This window comes from Dromaius novaehollandiae, chromosome 10 (genome assembly GCF_036370855.1).
Source record: "Dromaius novaehollandiae isolate bDroNov1 chromosome 10, bDroNov1.hap1, whole genome shotgun sequence".
NCBI lineage: Eukaryota > Metazoa > Chordata > Aves > Casuariiformes > Dromaiidae > Dromaius > Dromaius novaehollandiae.
Window position 1 is genome coordinate 10,057,963 of NC_088107.1, and position 19,528 is coordinate 10,077,490.

Below are 19,528 nucleotides of genomic sequence, written 5' to 3' on the forward strand. Positions count from 1 at the left end.
GCTTCATTGGTTTATATTCGGTTGTTTTTCAGCCTATTGTATACATGGCATCAAAAGCTATGATACCACACTGTCAGAGCTCTTCATGTCTGTTTATTCTTTGGCAGCCTCCTCATCTCTCAAACAGAGATGAAATTAGAAACATTAATGTGTTTCTGATAAGAGAGATATAAGGCTTAACCCAGGAACACTTGTAAATTGCTTCAGAGGACACCTCAAAGTGCCTAATGTCATAACTTATTGCTTTATATGGTATTTTATGGAGGTGTAACTTTACATAATGGAGGTTCGTGGTCAGGCTTTCATGAGTAATATTATCTGCACAATTTGAAGACAGAATTTTATAGAAACCTAGAGGAATTGAGCCATGCCCCATTTCCTTTAGTAGAGTAAGCTACTCCAACGTTGCTTTTCCTCCTTAAGGATATGAATCTAGAAATATCATGATCAAGAGACTCTAAAATCACAACAATGCAGTTTTATTTGAATGAAAATACAAAAACTTACAAAATTTCCCATACTGATTAACACAAACTATCTTCTTGTTATTAGCAAATTTGAGTGTCTTAAGAATTAAGAAAGCTGTAAGATGCTTAGAAAAACAGCTCAACTTCTCATAGCCAAAAGCAGAATAAATCAAAGAGAAAGTCAACTTTCTAGATAAGCTGGAGCTGATTAAACCCATCTACAGAAAATGAGGAACCATAGGCTCCATGCTTTCTCCATCTTTCTGCCAGTTTACATCTTAATGACTAAACTGTTTCAGTTTATTTATTCAGCAAAGAAGGAATTGATTTGCAACCTTTCATTCTGAGTGGTTCCATTAATTTTGCAGGACTGTTCAGGGCAACTGAACACAGCTATTTTAAGGAGTTTAAAGATTAACAGACCTTTGCAACATTCCAAGGCTGGGAAAGAAAAAATACATTTATTTTGCATGTCTTTAATGCAGTTATTACACTGGTTGCTTATAACAAATCTTGTAGTTTATTAATTCTGTGATACTGGTTTTTCACTTAGAGACCCAAGTTATGAGATTATGAGAAAAAAACCCTCAGATTTCATTTAAAAATGTACTTCTAGTCCTTGTGTTTGTTAAAGAAAAGCCTTAAAACATGAGCCAAGTGATTTATAAAAGATCAGTTGTTCAGTTGTACTACTTAGGCTTGAAAGTGGGCATAGCTTAGGGTAAACCAGAGTTCTTGAAAGGACATGATACAACTATGATTCTTCATGATTCTTATACATTCCACTGTCAGTTCTGCCTCTGAATTCCTAAAGTTTTTCAACTTTCAATAACTCAAAGGGTTGTTACATTTTCACTAGTAATACCAGGAAATTAGTATTATTAATAAAGTACTTCAAGAAAGATTTTTTTCTATCTAGCATTTGCCATTTGAAGCACCAAGTCCTCCATGTCCAGGTCAGACACACGTATAATATCGCTGTAACATGGCAATAATGCCATGACTCATCTTCCACTTTCATAACCGATAGGGCTCACTTTATCCCCCGCTGATCTGAACGCCAGCCGCTTGCCAGCGTGCGCCTTTAACCTCCGAGCTACACAGGCAGCACCCCTGAACCCGGAGCCTCCCGAGCCCCCCCACAGCCCGTTCCCGCCTCAGGAGAGACGTTGAAGGCGCCGGCAACGTTGTTTAACGGCTCCGCGCGCGGGGGCGGGCAACGCCCCAACGGCCGCCCCGCGCGGACCACCCCTCCCGCAGAGGGGTGCAGCGGGCCCCGTGCGGCGCCGCGCCGCGGGTTCGAGCCCCGAGGGGGGCAGCTAGCGCGGGAGCGGGGAGAGAGGCGGTTTCACACGGGTATCGCGGGTCGGGGCGGGGAGGACGGGGCCCGGCAGCGGGTGGGGGGGTCCCGCTCGGGCGCTGCCGGTGGGCGCGGGCCCAGCGCCCATGTGCGGCCGCCCGGCACATGCTCACTGCGCGCGGCGCATGAGCAGAAGCGGCGCGAGGCCATCGGACATCTTGGGCCGCCCCGCACGGAGCGGGGAGCGCCGCCGGGCCCCGGGGCGGGAGCAGCCCGCCGCCCCCCGCGCCTCCCGGCTTGGCTCGGCCGCCCGCCCTCCCCGGCGCTGGCTCCCCTCCCCCGCCGCCCCCCGGGCTGCCCAGCGCATCCCTCCTCCCCCTCTTGCATTTGTCTTAATTCTTCTCAGAGACAAGATGGCAACGCCGGCGGCGGTAAACCCTCCCGGTGAGTAGCTGCTGCTGCCGTCGCCCCTGCGCTGCAGGGAGTCCGTCTCGCCCCATGTGGCCCCGCCGCACAACACATCCCTCCCCGCCCCCGCCCGAGGCGCACGGCGGCCGGCAGGGCGGGGCGGGCCGCGCCGCCCCCCGCGCCGCCGCTGCGTCCCCTCCCCAGCCCCGGCGCCGCGGGCCGGGGCGGGCTCGGGGGCGCCGCTCGCCCGCGGGCGGCCCGGGGGGCGACCGAGGCGCGGGAGCCCGGAGGCTGCGGGCGCGGAGCCTCCTCGCGCCTCGGCTCCGCCTGCCGGCGGCTCGCAGGGAGCCGAGGGGCTGCCGGACGCTGGCGGGTGTCGCAGCTTCCCGGCGTCCCGCTGCCTTCTTCCCCCCGCTCCAGGCTGTCGCCGTCGTGCGGGGGCAGCGGAGAAACTAAAAGTTTCGCATAAGCATAAGCCACCAAACGGAAGGAAGAACGAGGCAATGTGTGCGCCCGAGCAGAAACCGGGCTGGAAGGCCATCGGTGCGGCAGTGGGTGTCGTGCACCGAGCTGGGCAGGGCCGACAGACCAGTCTTTGCCCTGGGAAATGTGGGATGCAGGAATTTCCAGCCCTAACAGTTCCCAGGTTTTGTTGTCGAGAGATGTGGCCGACCTCATGAAGCATTGCTCAGGCTTAGAGCCGTGCCTTGAAACTGCCTCGAGCCCGTGGGAGTGCTGTGCTGTGTTTTGGGGTTTTGTTTGTCAAAAGGGTGCAATAAATGCTTCTTGTTGATAACCCATTTATTAAGAAGAAAAACTTAGTAAAGTTTTCTTGTTGAATTTTTCACGGGGGCAGTCATTCCTTGACGTGACGTTCTGTACGTGTCCACGAGACGCGACACCTACTTTTGTTAACACAAGTGCATAATGGAGTAAAACAGTTTTGTATGAAATGCAGGAGTATGTCTTTTGGAGAGGTACTTTGGTCAACTTAAAATATCCAACACTAAAATCCACTGGTCTCAGTACTAATGAAGAATATTTTTAGCAAAAGTGGATTCCAGGTTTTAATTGCTTTAATATGTGGTCATGTTTTGTCATTTTTCATACAGTCCAGTTCAATTCTGACACTTAAGGGCGTGCTTGAGTAAATGAGGGCTGGTATTTAAAGACTGTTCGTTAAATTAAATCCTGCTGTGCTTACTCTTGTGAGTTGTCATGCTGAAGTAGGTGTAATGATACAGACAATTCATTTGGTTCAGTGAGTGCCAATGAAGTGCGCAGGACCAGACCTTCGCCACTCAGATTAAGTTTTAATATCTGAGTTCTGCATATTAAATGTAAGAAATGTGTAGAAATAATATTTAATGAAAGGTTATTTAATGAATACTATTTAGCTTCTAGGCTACTGTCATGTATGATAACAGAGAATTTCATTGCACACACACACACAGCTGAAGTAAGTTAGCTGTTATGCCAGCAAAGTAGAATAGGAACTGCCTTCTTTTGCTTAGATTTGGTGTGCTTTTCTCCTGTCTGCTCTTCCAGGCTATGCACTAGAGGAATAGCCATGATCCCTTAGAGGTGTATGCTGAAACCACTGAATAATAGTAAAGCCATTGCATTTACCCTTTTCCACCTTCTATGTTGACCTGCCGGCAGCTGAAGTCACAGAAAAGTGTGGTTGCAGGAGATAACGCTATGCAGGTACCGCAGAGCAGCCTCACAACAGTGCTTCAGAGCTGTAACCTGTAAGCCTAGAAATACTCTTCTTGTGAATTTGAGGTGTGTTATGAAATTATTGATGAAGCATAAAAAATATGAGGGAAGCAAGAGCCAAGTGTGCTGACTGTATGCATCACTGTGCAGCGATTTGCTCCAGTTAAAGCTGATTTGCAGTGCGGTCCTGAGACTCTTAACCACAGACTGCCAGACCACCGGAAGGATGAGGAAGTGTGTTGGTTTCCTGAAGTGAACCAATACATACTTCCGTGAGGTTGAGGTTACAGAGCATCTTTTTTCTCGGCAGTTGGAACAGATTTCAGCTGAAAGACAAATTCACTGTTAATGATCCTCCCACGTTCTCAGTACGTGAACGTTGCTGTCAGACAAATGTAGCTAAGCATGGACGAAGTCAAAATGAGGAGGTTTTGAGCCATGAAGAGGCAAGAACAGTAGACCTTCGAATTGTATTGTAACACTGTGTTTGCTCTACCAAGGACAGCAGTAGATAAAACTGTATGAAATATCTTGATTTATGCTGTATTTTTTAATATGATTGTCTGTTGCTTCTGTTATTTTTTGAATTAACTGCAAAGCAGTACAGACAAACAATTGAAAGCTGTAGTGAGAGGATTTTAAGACTGCTTTTTTCTTTTGCGTCTGGATCCTCAGTCGGAGTAAAGTGAAAATAGCTCTATTAATATTGGTGAAGCTGTGCTGTCTTACGCCACCTGACTTTCTGCTCCATGATGTTAGGGGAGCACAATAGAGAGATTAACTTGTTAAGCATCTTTAATGATGATTAGAAATTACAATATGATTAATTTTTTATTAAGCAATTGTCTGGGGTTCTAATAACATTTGATAATTTAGGCAGGACATTAACCTACAGCTACCACAACACAAATACATGTGATTTTAGTCATATTCTATGTAGCAGAATGGGGAGCATCGGAGACAGAAAAGCTGGGTATCCTGTAATTATGGATGTGGAAGTCTTTAAATGTGGGATGTCCTGTTACAAACAGTGCATTGCTGAACAGTGTCATCCTCTCAGGTTAGGTGCAGTTTTATTCATTTTTTCCACTGACGATCTTGTAATATAGAGTTTGAACTATGAAAATTCCTAGAAGTAGGAGCAGTTTGGAGCCCTTCTTTGCCAGGGCTCCAGTGGAGTTGCGATGCCAAGGACCAGACCGGGGACGTGGCAGGGGCACGACTGCCTGTGTGGGGCTCTTGGGCTGTGTTTGATGTAAATCCACAGATCTTTGTGGTGAATGTCGCAGTTGCGACTAAACATTGCACTGACAAAATTGGGGGCTCTGTAAGATCATCACCTTCCTCTTCCCTCACATTTGACCTTGGGAATGGGATCTGGTTAGAGGTACTTTGTTCATTTGCCATAATATGGATGACTAACTGAAGAGTGAAACACAATACAGGTGTGTGGGAAGCTCATCTGCATTGGCACAAAGCATCAGAGTTAATTTATTTCCTCCTGAAATAAGATTGGCATATTAAATGGGATTTAAGAACAAAAGAACTGTGGAGGTGTAACAAGCATTTCATAAATTACTGCTTGCAGCAAAGTAACTTGGTGCCATGTCTGTTTTAAATGTGTATATTTTTGGAATGCAAACTTGTCCGTAGCCGTTTGCTGCTTTTGGGTCACATTTTGCTTAATTTGCAGTGAAGTACATGGTATAGTGGTGTTTATTTTAGCCAATTTAGGATGACAACATAAAACTCTTAGAAAAATCAGTATTTTATTTTCCTGAGACATTATTTGCTTAGTCTAACAGGTGGTCCTGGAGGGGCAGCTTTCTGTCATGAAAGGTGTTGTGAAATGAGCTGGTTATATCACTGCAGTTCTTCCTGGTGAAGTCTCCCTGTGTGGAACGGCCACCCTAGGTAGTACCCACAGCTATATTGCCAAATGCAGCAAACTTCTGAGTCAGATCAGAAGAAATCGTGAGATTTAACTGTTAGAGGTTATCTAGAGTTACATTAGAAGGCAGATCACTTTGGATGTGGTTTGACCACCTTTTAAAATACTATGACTCATTGACATTGTGTCCTTAATTTAAAAAAACAGTATCTGTGGTGTTTACATAATTTCTAAAGCTTGGCTGCTGATTTTTTTTAAGCAGAGGTCCTGAGGTCTAAAAGTTGGAGGATAACACGCCTGGCCAGTAAGGGCATCTACTTGAGTTGAGGCTGAGCAGGATGGTGGGCCTTGAGAGGGATGTATTACTGAAGCTTAAAAAGTTACTGTGTTATCTGAGCCGCAGTAGCTGACTGTGGGTACTTTTAGCCTATAGGTAATGCAAGATAGAAAGTACGAGGTTGAACTTCAAAGAAAGAATTTTTTTTTCTTTTTTTTTTACTTTCAGTTTGTAATGAGTTAACACCAAATCTTGTGTCTTATCAATGGACACTTGGTAACTCAGCCCTGTGTCTGAGTTCTCTGTTGGGCAAGCCCATTGGGTTTGGGGAGCTGAGTTTTGTTCCTATCTATTCATTTATCTTGGGAGTTAAATACGGAGATAAATCATTCTCCCCTGTTTCAGTTGGACGTTCTGAGAATGAAGTCATTTGTTAGCCAGTCTTACATTTGCTCTCAAGGTACTAAGATACTAGGTGCGTAGAAGAATTTTATTGATGCTGCCTGTTCTGTAGTCCTACAAAGGATTTTGCTTACTGAAGTTGACAATCTGGCAATTATTTTTAGCTTTCATCCAGCCTTGAAATTGGTGGTTAAAAAAGTCTGCTCTGGTGTTACAGAGTTCAAAATGGTGTATTCAGCTCTGGAGTCCAAAAGTTACTGTGTTTTATTGCTACAATAGTAACACCTTTGCTCTTGATTACAATGTAGACTAACCACTAAACTCCAAAAACCATTTAACAGCATAATGAGGAGTAAACAGAGCGTTAAGGTGATGGAGATTATAGTGGACTATAGTGGTTCTGGGATGCAAAAACAGTGATTCTAATAACTGACCACTCATTAAGTAATGGGAGGTTTAAACTAAAGATCTTTTTCTCCTCCAATGTTCCTATCTTTCTTTCTATAAAATTGGTCCTTAATTCAGGCAAACTGTGGTGTGAGATTATAGCACCTCTTGAATTGTTCTGTGATAATGTTTTGACCTTCAGAAGTGTGTATGGAACAATAATTTGCATTAAAGAAATGTAATTTTCTAATATTTGTAATATATAGGTATGCCAAAGATTTCATTTCAAAGTAGCTCTTCAATCACAGATTATTTTTTTAGATTCTTCATATGTGGCATGTGTTTTGTTTCAAATATTGCTTCAAATGGAATAATGTTTCCCTGTGCCTCTTAATAAAATGACAAAACAAAACAGATATTGCTGATTTCTGTAATACCAGATGGCATCGCAGATTTTTCTTTCCAGTAAGAAAAATTGCTGTAGAGATTAGGTAGACAAGGAAAAAATAGCCATTTCAAAACAATCAAGGCAAAATAACACTGTCGATGTGGTGATTATTGTTATTAAGAGGACACAAATGAAGATGAATTCAGAAATTATGCTTAAATGGCTTGTGAAGATCAGATATGTGTATAGCTTAGGGTAATTTTTTTTAGACTTGCAACTTCATAGCTGCCAAGTAAGAATGGAAAATGCATCAATTCAGTGCTAACTGAAGAAAGCATAACGTTATTAAAATTTGCAGTAGAAATGTGAAAGGGGGGGCTTGTGGCACAGGGATTTAGACATGGGGATTTAGATCTAGCTGTTATTGTAGATCACCTGCAGATTTCCCCATCTAACTAGCAAAGTCTTTTTGATGACCAGCTGTATTTAGAGATAGATGAGCCAGCTCTGGACGAGTTATTCTGTCTACCCAACACTATGGAGCGCAGAGATGCTGCCTCAGGTGCAGAAGTGGGCAGACGCTATCTCAAGCTGGATTCTTTTGACTATAGAGTATGCTTGATAAAGGTTTTATTTGGGGAAGAAATCAGAAAGGTAGAGGTGCTTCTGCACCCTTCTGTAATATAACTTGTGCAAAAAATAGAGTTTATTAAGTCAAGCAGGCAAAAATTTTGTAATTTCAGGAATCTGGGGTGGATGTTTGGTGTATAAACAATTGGTTCAGTTTACTTGTTGCTAACAGTACTTGCTTTGTTCAAATGTAAAACATTTCCTGTCACCCCATGTGTATCCAACATTCTATTTAATGAGGAAAAGAACAATTCTATAAAGCTGCTTTTTACGTTTCAGATGGCTTCTGTTTATAATCCAAAAAGATAGATGCACATTGCGAGTAAACGTATAGTTAGTCATTTATCATCTTTTGTTGTTAAAAAAAAAAAAAGTATCAGAATAAATTTGTACTAATTTAGATAACTGCTTATCCAGATCATTGTATGGAGTGCTTGCTTTGTGAAATAAAAAGAATTACTATGTTTAGTCACCATGGTCTTGGAAGATTTGAAACCTGATAGCTGTTTCTTTAACTTTCTTGCTTTTCAACTCCAAATTGTTTTTCCTTTTGACAAGTTAGTAATCAAACTGAATTGATTGAATAAACTAATAAACTGACATGGAGAAAATACCCACTTCTTGTCTGCTCCAGAAGGAGCTATTTTGTTGTGAAATGTTACAGTATTTCAGCTAAATCTGGCCTGTAAAGTAGATAAGTTACATGGTTTGCAATTTTAGTACCAAACATAGAATGCCAATTTTTTAGCAAGTACTGATTCAAACTAATTTGGCTAGTCAAGATTTCAAATGGATTTATGTTTAAAAAGGCAACATTAATAAACTCACTTTTATCCATTTTAGTTCCATTGTTTACATGGACTGATGGCTGTAGTCATGCAATGGGTAATGCATTAGAAGCTGTTCTCAGGATAGATATAATTTCCTTCTTTGTGCCCAAAGCACACTAGTGGGCAAAGCAGGCTTCACATGGAGAAAGAGAAATCCTTTGTTTTGATCCTTTCCATATTGATAACTATTTCTAAACTTTCTGCTTTCTCTCCTTTTTGTCTGCTTTTATTTCCATTTTGCCTATCTTCTGCTTGTATTTCTGTGCTTTGCTCTCAATTCGTGTTCCACTTGAATGCCTCTCCCTTTCTTACAGCTTCTGCAACTACCATATTTCAGCAGTGGTGCTATGCCGAGCTATGTTTTGGCTTCTCAGTTACTATTGTGTAAGTGTAAATGAATACTGGCATTGTGCTGCTGCTTTTCTCAAGTCTTTCTACACCTTGTATCTTCAATCTCTATTCTGTAAGTAGTGTCTAAACTCTTACTTAAAGAATAGTGGCACCTTTTTCTATTCTAAGTATTAACTGTGCTGCCTTCCACAAAACCCAACAGGTACTGCAAGGTATAATCGCTTTCAAATTAGGAACATATATTATCCTGTATCGGCCCTGTATGTATGTATGTTGCTATTTTGTTCCAGAACAGCTCATAATGTTAATTTTAAATGTTTAGATTTGGGCTGCTGCTGTTTTTCTCAAGTAAATGTCAACTGCATGTGACAAATAGAATTATACAAAATAATTATAATTTTTTCTCTAATCAAGCAAAAGGGGTGTTGAATTGTTTAATTACTGGCTTTGCCAGCATGCAATTGCAAAGGCTTTTCAGGTAAGTTGCTCATACAGAATGCCTGAAATGGATAGTAATTAACAACTGGCTCTTCATTGGTATGTTAATTATGCTGCCATTTGTCCTGGTGCCTGTTCTTGTTTAAATGTTCAGTTACACTGAACTGGAGCGTTCACTTCCTGGCAAACACAGAATGTATCAGAACAGTTTGACTCTCAGATATATGCAAATATTTTATAGGGAGAGACATGCCAGTAAATCACTGAGCTGCAAAGAACAAAAACACTGGATATTTGTATTCCTCAGAGGTAAAAGCAAAATCTGTTTTTACGGAATATGCAGGCATGACTTTGAAAAATGATCCCCAGTACTTTCTCAGTAATAATCAAGAAACACAATTACATACAAGGAGATAATTTTAGGGACTTGTTACTTCTGGCTCTGTCCATTAGTAAAGGCAGGTGGACATCTGGATGCTGTAAAATGCCTTTGCAATTCATGTACTTGTAAAACTGCATTCTCTGTAATACCTGGATGGAAAATCAGACTGAACTGGAGATGCTTTTAAAAATGGGATAAGACAGATTTTTTTGAATGCCAGGAAAAGTAAAGTACCTTCTTATGATTAGATCATATGTTAGTAGTTTCCGAGCGTATTTAATTTACAGTTTAATTCCTTTGAGACTGCAGATGATATTGTTATTTGTATGATGCTTTGCACAGTGCTGCACCAATCTCCAGATACCACTGCAATAAGTAATAATAAACTGCATCTAGCGTTGTTCTTTAAGGTATTCAGTAATGCCCTGAAGAGGGGCAGGGTGGTAAAGTTATGTTACTAACCAGCATGTCAATATGAAGCTAATATTTTAATTTCCTAAGCCTCTGTTGCATGGAAAGTGGTTAATCTTCCCAGCATGCGATGACCCTCATCACATGGCAGGAGTCAACAACCCCTGAAATTAGGTGCTGATTGTAACAGTAGCTGTAGGAAGAGGATTATAGTCATAAAATTAGCTATAAAATGGCACTAACTACTGTGTGTCAGTGCCTTCTGAGTCACATTTGATCTGTTTATTGACAAAAAACTTTTATTGCTGTCAGTACTGCAGAGCCAATACAGCTGTGGAAACGAGAGCTGGATTTGCATGGTTTTTTTTGTCCAACGGGTAAAGTTGCTAGCTCATTTCTGGGTCCAGCTTTAGAGACTTAAAGTGCTGTCAGCTAGACAGCTTGGTTTTGAAATGCTAAATTCTTGTATTCCCAACCACTGAGAGGCAGCTCGTGTAACAGCAACCACAGAAGTCTGTGGAGGCCAGCCCTGTGACAGAGGCCAGAAAAAGAGAGGTCAGTCTGATGACTACTCCTGTGAGTCATGTTCATGTCATAAGTACATGTGGACACCAATGGCTTCCTCTGACTTTTTTTCTTTTTTAAGAGCATCTTTGAGAGATTGCCTGGCTTTTTGTGGATAGCTGTGCCACCCTAAAAAAGCTCTGTACTTTCTGTACTGAGTAGTGGTTTGACCAGGAGGAAACAAGGCTCTATAATGAAAACCTCTCTTGATTTTTTTATGGGATTTTCAACTGCCTTAGGAATGCGATGGCAAATTGTTGGAGGTGTGTAAAGGTTTTAGTGTTCCTGGGATAAATACTCGTTCACCAATTTGTCTTTTTGATGTTTTCATGTAAAAAGAATGAAGTTTAATTTGTTGGGCAATCAGGTTTGTGGGAACAGCAGCTGTGTCTTAGCTTCATTGTGTTGTGAAGGCTTGAAGTACGCATTTTCAGTTTTGAAATTAAAGTAAATGAACCATCACTGAAAGCAATACAGGAGCACTTTCAAACTATCATATGAAAACTGGAAAATAAGAATGTACCCACGTGTTCAGAGGTGGACTAGAGTCTTTACAGTTATTCTTCAGCTCCTTTCTTGTAGAAATCTATTAGACCAAGTTTCCATGAAAATAGTTTTAGTGGGAGTTCAGACCTCCAGTGACTGTGAAACATAATTTAGATCGAAGAGATGTCTGTCGGCGCTGCAGGGCTTGAGGTTTTGATGGTTGTCCTCAAAGGTTGCAAATAGGCCTGCAGCGGCCAGGACAGCTTGCGTGCCTCTCCCTTCAGTGTTACCGTCCACGGTGCTGAAAGGGCCAGAGGGGTGTTTGCTCTGTCTCGGCTGCTCCACAGCCCTGGTGTAGTTTAAAGGCTAACAGAAGTGGGTTTGAGCCACATCTTTGAGTGGTAGCTGTTAGCAGTTGAGGTGTGAGGACACATTCTGTTCTCCTTGCTCTCCTGTAGTGGTGGTGATCTTCCACAAAGAGAACAGTGGACTGCTGGAATTAGGAATGTCTTAAACGAACTTAATCTTTCCCCAAAGGCCACAGGTTAAAGTCTGCAGAATCCAGATTTGGCAGTTTCTGCACAAGTACTGCAAAATGTGTAATGTCTATGCAGATCCTCTGCCAGAAGTTGTCTGATAAGTGACTTAAGGTTGATTCAAGTGAAATTGTTTCTCCTCTTATGTAGAAGGTGAGGCTGAACTGGATTCTCACTAAGAACAAAACTGTTAATGTACTAGATGAGACTTGTGTCCCCTCTCCAAAACTAGCCAGCTGAAGATGTTTTAGAAGAAAGTATAAAATTTCCTTCGTGGATACTTACGTTAAGACACGAGTAGAATGGTTTCTTCCTTATTTGTCGTTGATGGACATCCTGTAGCACATAGGTTTATACGAGTCTTTTTGGGTCCCTTGTAGGCTATTTAAGTTTGAGACTTGGTTCTTGAATGATGCCAGTTGTTGGTTTTATTTCTTCTAAATGGAAGTGTTTCTGCACTTACTGTTATCTGTGATATCTTCCTGATGTAATTAATGAGCCTCTGCTCTCTTAGACACAGCTGTCTTCTGACTAAGTATGTTTCAATACCTGTTTACTCCCCAAACAAGCTAACATCGGAAGTTTCCACTGTGTTTGCTGGCTCAAGACTTAATCTTTTTTTTTTTTCCCCTAGAGTGTCCTTCTTCAACTCTCAAGTTAAGCACTTTGCTTCTGCTCTGTAAATGAGACTAAGATTTACAAAGATTTTTAACATTTTAATGGACATTGCCGATCTGAATTGCTTTTGCTCTATTCCTATGGCCTGGAGACAGACATTCGAGCCACATGTATGCTGGCATCCCAGCTAGCTTTCTCCATATTCTTCCCTTTTGTTACTTGTGTTTCTCCTTCCAGTTTCCCTGTATGTTTTTAAAAAGGAGACCGTGTAAATGTATAAGTTGAGTTTGAGGTTAGGCAGCTGTGGGATATCACTGTAAAACAAAATCTTAATGCTGTGGTACAATAACCAAATTAAAAGATGTGTGATTTTACTGGTTGGCATTTTGGTTGGGTAGAATCAGTTGGAGATGTGTGGGTGGGTGGAAAGAAGAGCATTAACATGAAATTCATGCTGAATTATGTTTTGCTTGAGGAAAACTGTTCATTACTCTCATAGCTGGTACATACTTTTTTTATTCCTTAGCTAAAGAAGGTGTACCTTACTACTTCAATGGAAAGGCTGATCTGTCATTAAGGAATTGGTTCTGCCTCATCTGCTGATGATGTGCAAGAACCTTCTTTGCCCTTGGCAGAAGTGGGTAACAGATGGGCAGAATGCCAGCCCTCATTTCGCCCTAGGAAGGGCACATGTGTTTCAGAAGATGCAGGGTCAGGGCTTTATCTCGCAGGGTGGAACGTGTGGAGGTTAATAATACTGCTTCCAAGTTCAGCTCCAGAGCTCATTTGTGTTTCCACCTATACCCCTGTGTTGGGATTAGTTTTTCAAGACAGGCTTTAGGACAAAATGTCCTTTCATCATCGCTCAATTTAAAATGACTGTGGTAATTTATGAATAAGAATATCCGAGACCAATAAATTCTCTGTCTGCAGGAAAATTCTTGGCTGTTACAAGCTGCCTGCATTTTTCAGTTTTATTGCTGGCTGGTTGTCTCATGTCTGAGAACTGACCAGGGGAAGAGGATGGTCTTGTGAAACAAGCACTAGGCAGGATTCAAACTTACCACACAGATTTTCTGCTTAACCTCTGACAAGTCCCATAATACCCCATGCTCCACTTTCCAGTCATCTGATGTTTGTTTCCATTTCTCATACCTTCAGTTTGCCTGTCCTAAGACTCTGTATTCTGGGATGGTCTTTCCATATGTGTCTGTGAAATTGGTTCAATTACAAGAGGGATATAAAATGACCCATTTGTGGTCAACACACATTTGTGACCTATTTGATGGTGGAGGCCTGTCCTGGGGCAAAGAATATATATATTTTTCATTGTGATGCTATAATTGATAATATCATAATGATAGACTTCTATTTCAACCAAATTTATTTTGAATTAGCAAAGAATTTTTCTCCCCTTGGGGAGAAGCAAAGATATAAAAGCAGAATGTGCAGGTTATTTCTCCTTGGAAACAGCAGATTTTATTTATTCCAGGCACATTAATAACCATTAGTTTGTCTTTGCTGTATACTGTAGGTATGGTCTTGGGATGATTTTTTCTTAATGTCTTAGTAAAATATAGATGTAAGCATAGATGGATAGCTATTTAAGTGCTGAACTACCAATGTTCTACGTAACAAGATCTTAATACAGGTTTTGCAACTCACTTTTTACTCTCTTGATTTATGATAGCTTTTGTCACTTAATCTGCCTTTGAAAACGTGTAAGATTTGTCTCAACTAGGTACAGTGTGAAATAAAATTGAGAGCAAAATATTCATTGCTTCATGCACAAAAGAAATGATCAAACAGTATGAAAAATACAGTTCACATTGAAAATGATGAGACATTTTTCAAATGTTTGTTGTATATTTGAGAGCTGAATTTAAAAAAGGAGGAAAATGCATTTTGTGGGGGGTGTTGGGTTAATATGTTAATTCAAACTGCTCTTTAAATCAAATCAATGAGCTGTCAGTGAAAGTAAATACATTTTCAGAAATGTCCCCTATCAAATCCCAATTCTTCTAATGTTGAAATGTAATGGTAAATTATTTGTGGTGATTTCTTGGTAAGCACGTTTGGCTGGCACCAGTTTGCTCTGTTGTGTAGACTTCCTTTAGTAGCTGGAACCTGAGTGCCAGGTTTGGCATTCAGAGTAATTTTATGTCCTTTGTACTTGTCTGTGCTGCTCTTTAGTCAGCAAATATAGATGTTAAAAATTTAGTTTGGTCAATATTTGTAGACAAACACTCAGGTTGTTTTTAACAAACATCCAGTTTGTTTGTAGTGAGTCTTTCCCACTATGGTTCTTTACCTGCATATTTGACGTATCCACAGAATTGTCTGTATACTTTTGGGAACAAGTGGCTGTAATGGATGTCAAATCGTGTTTAATGTGAATATGTGGACATGGAAAATAACATTCTGTTATTACATATTTTCATTTGTTTAGTTGTTCACAGATAGAACCTCTAGTGAATTCTTATATTTTATAATTCAGAAATAGCAAGAACAGTATAGCCTTAACAGCTGACCATTTCCTCTTGAAAGCCTAGCAAAGCTTACCTGGAAATATAATTGTCTCTTATATTTTAAAATTGAAAATTTTGACTAAAACAAAGTATAAGATTCAGTATCATAAAAAGTATTCAGGAAATAGATCTTTGTGAAGAAGTTAAGCAAAAACAAGTGTTCCAAAACTTATGACAGATTCTTGCGTGTGTAGTAAACCTAAAATAACACTAGGGAAGCTTCTGCAGCAAAGCGTAGCACTATTTCGTATTTCCTGTGTGCCTGTAAAGATTTCCCTTGCACCATATTCCTGGGGTGCTCTATTTGGAGCATGCGTGAGAATAAAAAAATTTAGAATGTAATGTTAGAAAATGAAGCTAGCTTGTGAATTTCCAAATGCCTGTGGGCTTTTATTTCGTTGTTGTTTGCAGACATGAAAGATCCAATGCTTGAGACTACCCAAAGGAAAAAATGTTCTTAACAGCATAATTAATGATCCTGTGGCAGCGAATGGTAGAAAAATCATTGAGTCCTTTATTTGGAACTTTTTTTTGCTTACAGAAAATTTCAACTTGTGAGGAGCTCATCTTCAAAGGCAAGGCTAGCTGCTGATACAGATTGGTATTTAGAGGGGGTAAAATTTTGGGAGAGGTTCTAAGGCTGCCTCTGCGGAGGTGAGATTGAACACACCAGGGTCTCTGATAGGTGCCAGCTGTAGGCTGGGGGCAGGTGTCCTCTTGAAGTCCAGTTAGATTTGAATCTGTAATCTTCTTTTCCTCAGCCCTTTTCTGTGGCCTGAGCACGTGGCTGTAGTGCTTCATAAACTGCGCCTGGAGTTCAGGAAAATATGGTGTAGAGTAATAGCTTACACAGCCAGTCTCTTCATTTGTACATCTATATGAAGTCAGATGGGGTTTTTGATCCATATCTCTGCTATGGAAAAGTGACGTTAGTTGTATTCTGCCATCTGTAGGGGAAAAAAAAGAGAGATGCTAATCAGAAAATCTTTTATTTACTGGAAGCTCAGTAAGGAGTAAAAGGAACTTAATATGCAGGACCTGGGCTGGATTTTTGAAACTAGAGTTAAATGTGTGTCCCCGTTGCCCTCTCCCCCCCAACCCGCCCATTTTTAGACAGAGAACAGAGATTTAGAAATGCTGAGGAAAGTCAGAAATGAGGAGCCACACTTTATTTTTAGAGTGTCTGGTGATAACTACATTGTAATTTCTTTTCAGGATATTTCACGTAAATATTCTTATTCTTGGTGATAAACTGGGAGGTAGAAACACCTGAAAAGCCAGTTAATTATGATAACATCAAATAAACATCACTTGCTTGTTGATCAAGCAGAACTGAAGTCATCAGCACTATCAATAAAATATTGTTTAATGAAAACAGGAGAACTCTGATTACCCAGCAGTGCCCAAGGACACTGTAAATATACTGATAATTAAGTATTTGGTACTACAGGTTGTTGTTCTGAATGAAATTTTAAATTAATGTACCCTTCTGAGGCACACTTTTAAAAAATATTTGTAATAGATAACAGAGGCTGGGTGTGTCTGTGTGTGCAGGGATATCACAAAGGCTTGGAAAGCCAGCCAGCAGCGCAGGTCGGACTCATGGGCCTCCAGCTCGGCAGTAATGATCTATTTAGGTAGTTTGACAGTCATCACTTCTTCAAAAATACTTTGTTCAGATCTTTCATGGTCTTCCTTAGAAGCCCTCCTTCATAACTCAGATCAACGATATGACCACTGGAGATGATTTCTCTGGGTATTCGACCACTGCTCCGTTGTGGTAGGCCGTTCAGTCAGGAGGTACCACTTCTGTCTCAGTCTGGCTCCTTACAGTTACAAATTTTTAAATTTAGTGTAAATATTATAAATACTTGCACCTGTGAACTTAGACTACACTTTCTATGCTTGTGCACCCCGATGAAAATGGATTATAAGAATATTTATGTGAAAGCAATTATAAGAGGGGACCAGGAATGGATTCATTTACAAAAAAAATCACTGCTTATTATTTAAGAAATAACATGTCAAAGTTCTTCCAACTTGAGCCGAAAGTTACAGTTGTAAACATTGCCTTGTGCACACGTGAAGTCTGATAGCTTACTTTAATGTAGTCAGCTTAACAAAATACAGCCAAGAATCAAGTAATGTTAACTCTCAGGTCACATAAGATGACCTTCATGTGAATTTGGTGCGTTTCTAGGTGAGGAAGAAAAGTAAAATAATCAAGAAAAGGCTTTGGATGCCTAGGAAGGCTAGGCTACCCCTGATTTGCTGCATTTTTTTAAGATCAATGATAGGTAGATATATTACCCATTACCTTGAATTCATTATTTATTTACAGCTGTTCAGTGTGTTTTATGAAGTTGATAGGAGTTGAGAGCACTCGGTATTTCTGTGGGTGGAGTGCGCTGTCATCTGGTGATGAAACTCTGGAGAACCACGGTATTGATCTTGGTGGGGGTTTTCTTGCCTGTGCATGAGCAAAATAGATAAGGTAGGTAATCAAGCACTGATATCTGGTAGAAATCTAAACTTCTATTGTTGGAAAAGAATGGCTAGATAGACAGCAGGACTACTCGATAGAAGTGAGGTATTGATTTTACATAAATAACTTGAAGATGAGGGAATAAAAATGAAGTTTAAAATGATGACACAGTAATTGTTCAATAGTTTATCTGCAATTTCTGTTCTTACTTATTAAAAAGCAGTTGTGTAGGAATTTATAAAAGCACATGAGCTTGTAAAAACCTTTGGACAGTTATCTCAAAGATAACATCATAGAATAGGGAAATGAGGAGTTTGGGGAAGGTCAAATAGCGCCGATGGCATAAAACTAGTAATTGGCCATCTAGAGCAAGGACATATGCTGACAAACGTTTAATTTGATTATTCGTGAAATAAAGTAATTGTGGTAATTTCTTACCTGTGTGGAAGGAGCAAACTTGAGAAGGGTTTTTGTGTCGTGCTCATCATGTAAGAACTTGAGAGTGGCTGTCCTGGGCCAGACCAAAGGTTCACCGAGCCTAGTGTGCCTTTTCCAGCACTGGCTGAAAGCAGGTGCTTGAAGGAGTATAAAATCAGGGCAAGCACGGTACTTCCCCGGGGTCCCTTCCCAGCCTCCAGCCATGTGTGACTTGGGCTTCTTGAGCCAGCCTTGGCATTTGTGTATTTAGTAGCACTCAGTGGCTTTCTTTGTTACAATTTTGTGCAGTCTCTACTAAAACCCATCCAAACTGGCATCTACAGCTACCTGTTGCAAAGAGTTTGGGGCATCAGCGGAGAGTCATGGGTGGTCAGAAGGGCTTGGCACAAGTAGTAAGGGTGTAGGGGGATCAAAAAGATGAAAAAGGACAAGCTGTGGGACAGTTTGAAAGTAGGTGAAACAGTTTCACTTTGCGACTGAGGAGCAGACAAGCCTGGGATGGGGCTGAAGAGGGGCCAGGCAGTGCAATGGGGGAAGAAATCTAGATTTAGCTGTTCGATTTTATCATGTAGTCATGCAGAAAGCCAGCAAAGGACATCACGCTGATCAAGATAGGAAATAAGGAATGGTTGGATGAGATGGTTTTTTTCTTTGTAGGCAAAAGTCCAGTCTTAGCAAGTTTTAGCAATGTGGAGGTAGACGCAACAGACTGGCCATAATTTGAATCACAGTAAAGCTGTGTGCAGTGGGTGGTTTGCTTTTCTCTTCCATTTTCTTTTTTTTTTTTTTTTCCTTCTACTTGCTCTGGAACAAATTCAGAGTTACCCAGTTGGCTGTTTTCTTTTCTACTGAGCAACAAATGTCAGAATCTTACCAAGCCTTTTTAACTAATAACTAGTGATAAACTTCTGGGGCAGCAGCACATGCAGGTGCTTCATCTAATTCAGTATTATCATCTTATTCAGTATTATTGTGCCTGGCCTTAATGTAGCTTTAGCTTGTCTTAGAGCTTCCACTTTACCTCCTAGTGTTTTACTGCATGAAATACAGCAAGCTTTCTGTTTTAAAAAGGGGAAAGATGTCCTGAACATGAATTTCTAATTGAATGCCAACCAAAACAAACTAAATGAAATAGACTTGTTAAATGATGAGTTAATGGACTGAGCATGATCTGTCTCTGGGAAACTTGAAGGAAAGTCATTACACTTCATTATTTTTTCTTCTTCTTGTTTGCTTGCCCAGGCTGGGCGTATGCTTCTTCATTTTTTGTGAATTCATTAATGGGTTAGCTTTGGTCCCTTCTGCAAAGCAGAACAGCCATATATTCTATTTGCTAGTTCTGATACAGTAAGTAAAAATTATGGAAAATAACTTTGAATGTTACCTTCTGTTTCTTGCAGACAACTTATAATTATGCAGTTATTTTTGGCAAATACAAAATGTCAGAGGAGGAGGGAGGATCACCATTCATTTTAAATGGAAATGATGCATTGTGTGGGAAGTCTATTTTTTTTGTAATGCAGAATCATTTAATTAGTACTGTTGCCACGTGTCACTAACATCAATAAAATAATATCTATAAAGCCAGGCCA

The 19,528-nt window shown here is 40.6% G+C and overlaps 1 protein-coding gene across 2 annotated transcripts in view; it reads left to right on the top strand.

Annotated features, from left to right (window-relative positions):
- Positions 1-1,868: 1,868 nt before the first annotated feature.
- ARNT2 (aryl hydrocarbon receptor nuclear translocator 2) overlaps positions 1,869-19,528 on the top strand; it is a 114,324-nt gene continuing 96,664 nt past the window's right edge. The window contains exon 1 of one of the 2 annotated variants that reach the window (XM_064517259.1): positions 1,869-2,211. In XM_064517259.1, the coding sequence (XP_064373329.1) occupies positions 1,914-2,211 (298 nt within the window). In that variant the 5' untranslated portion in view covers positions 1,869-1,913. The remainder of the gene's footprint in view (positions 2,212-19,528) is intronic. The other variant, XM_064517260.1, reaches the window with a different exon arrangement.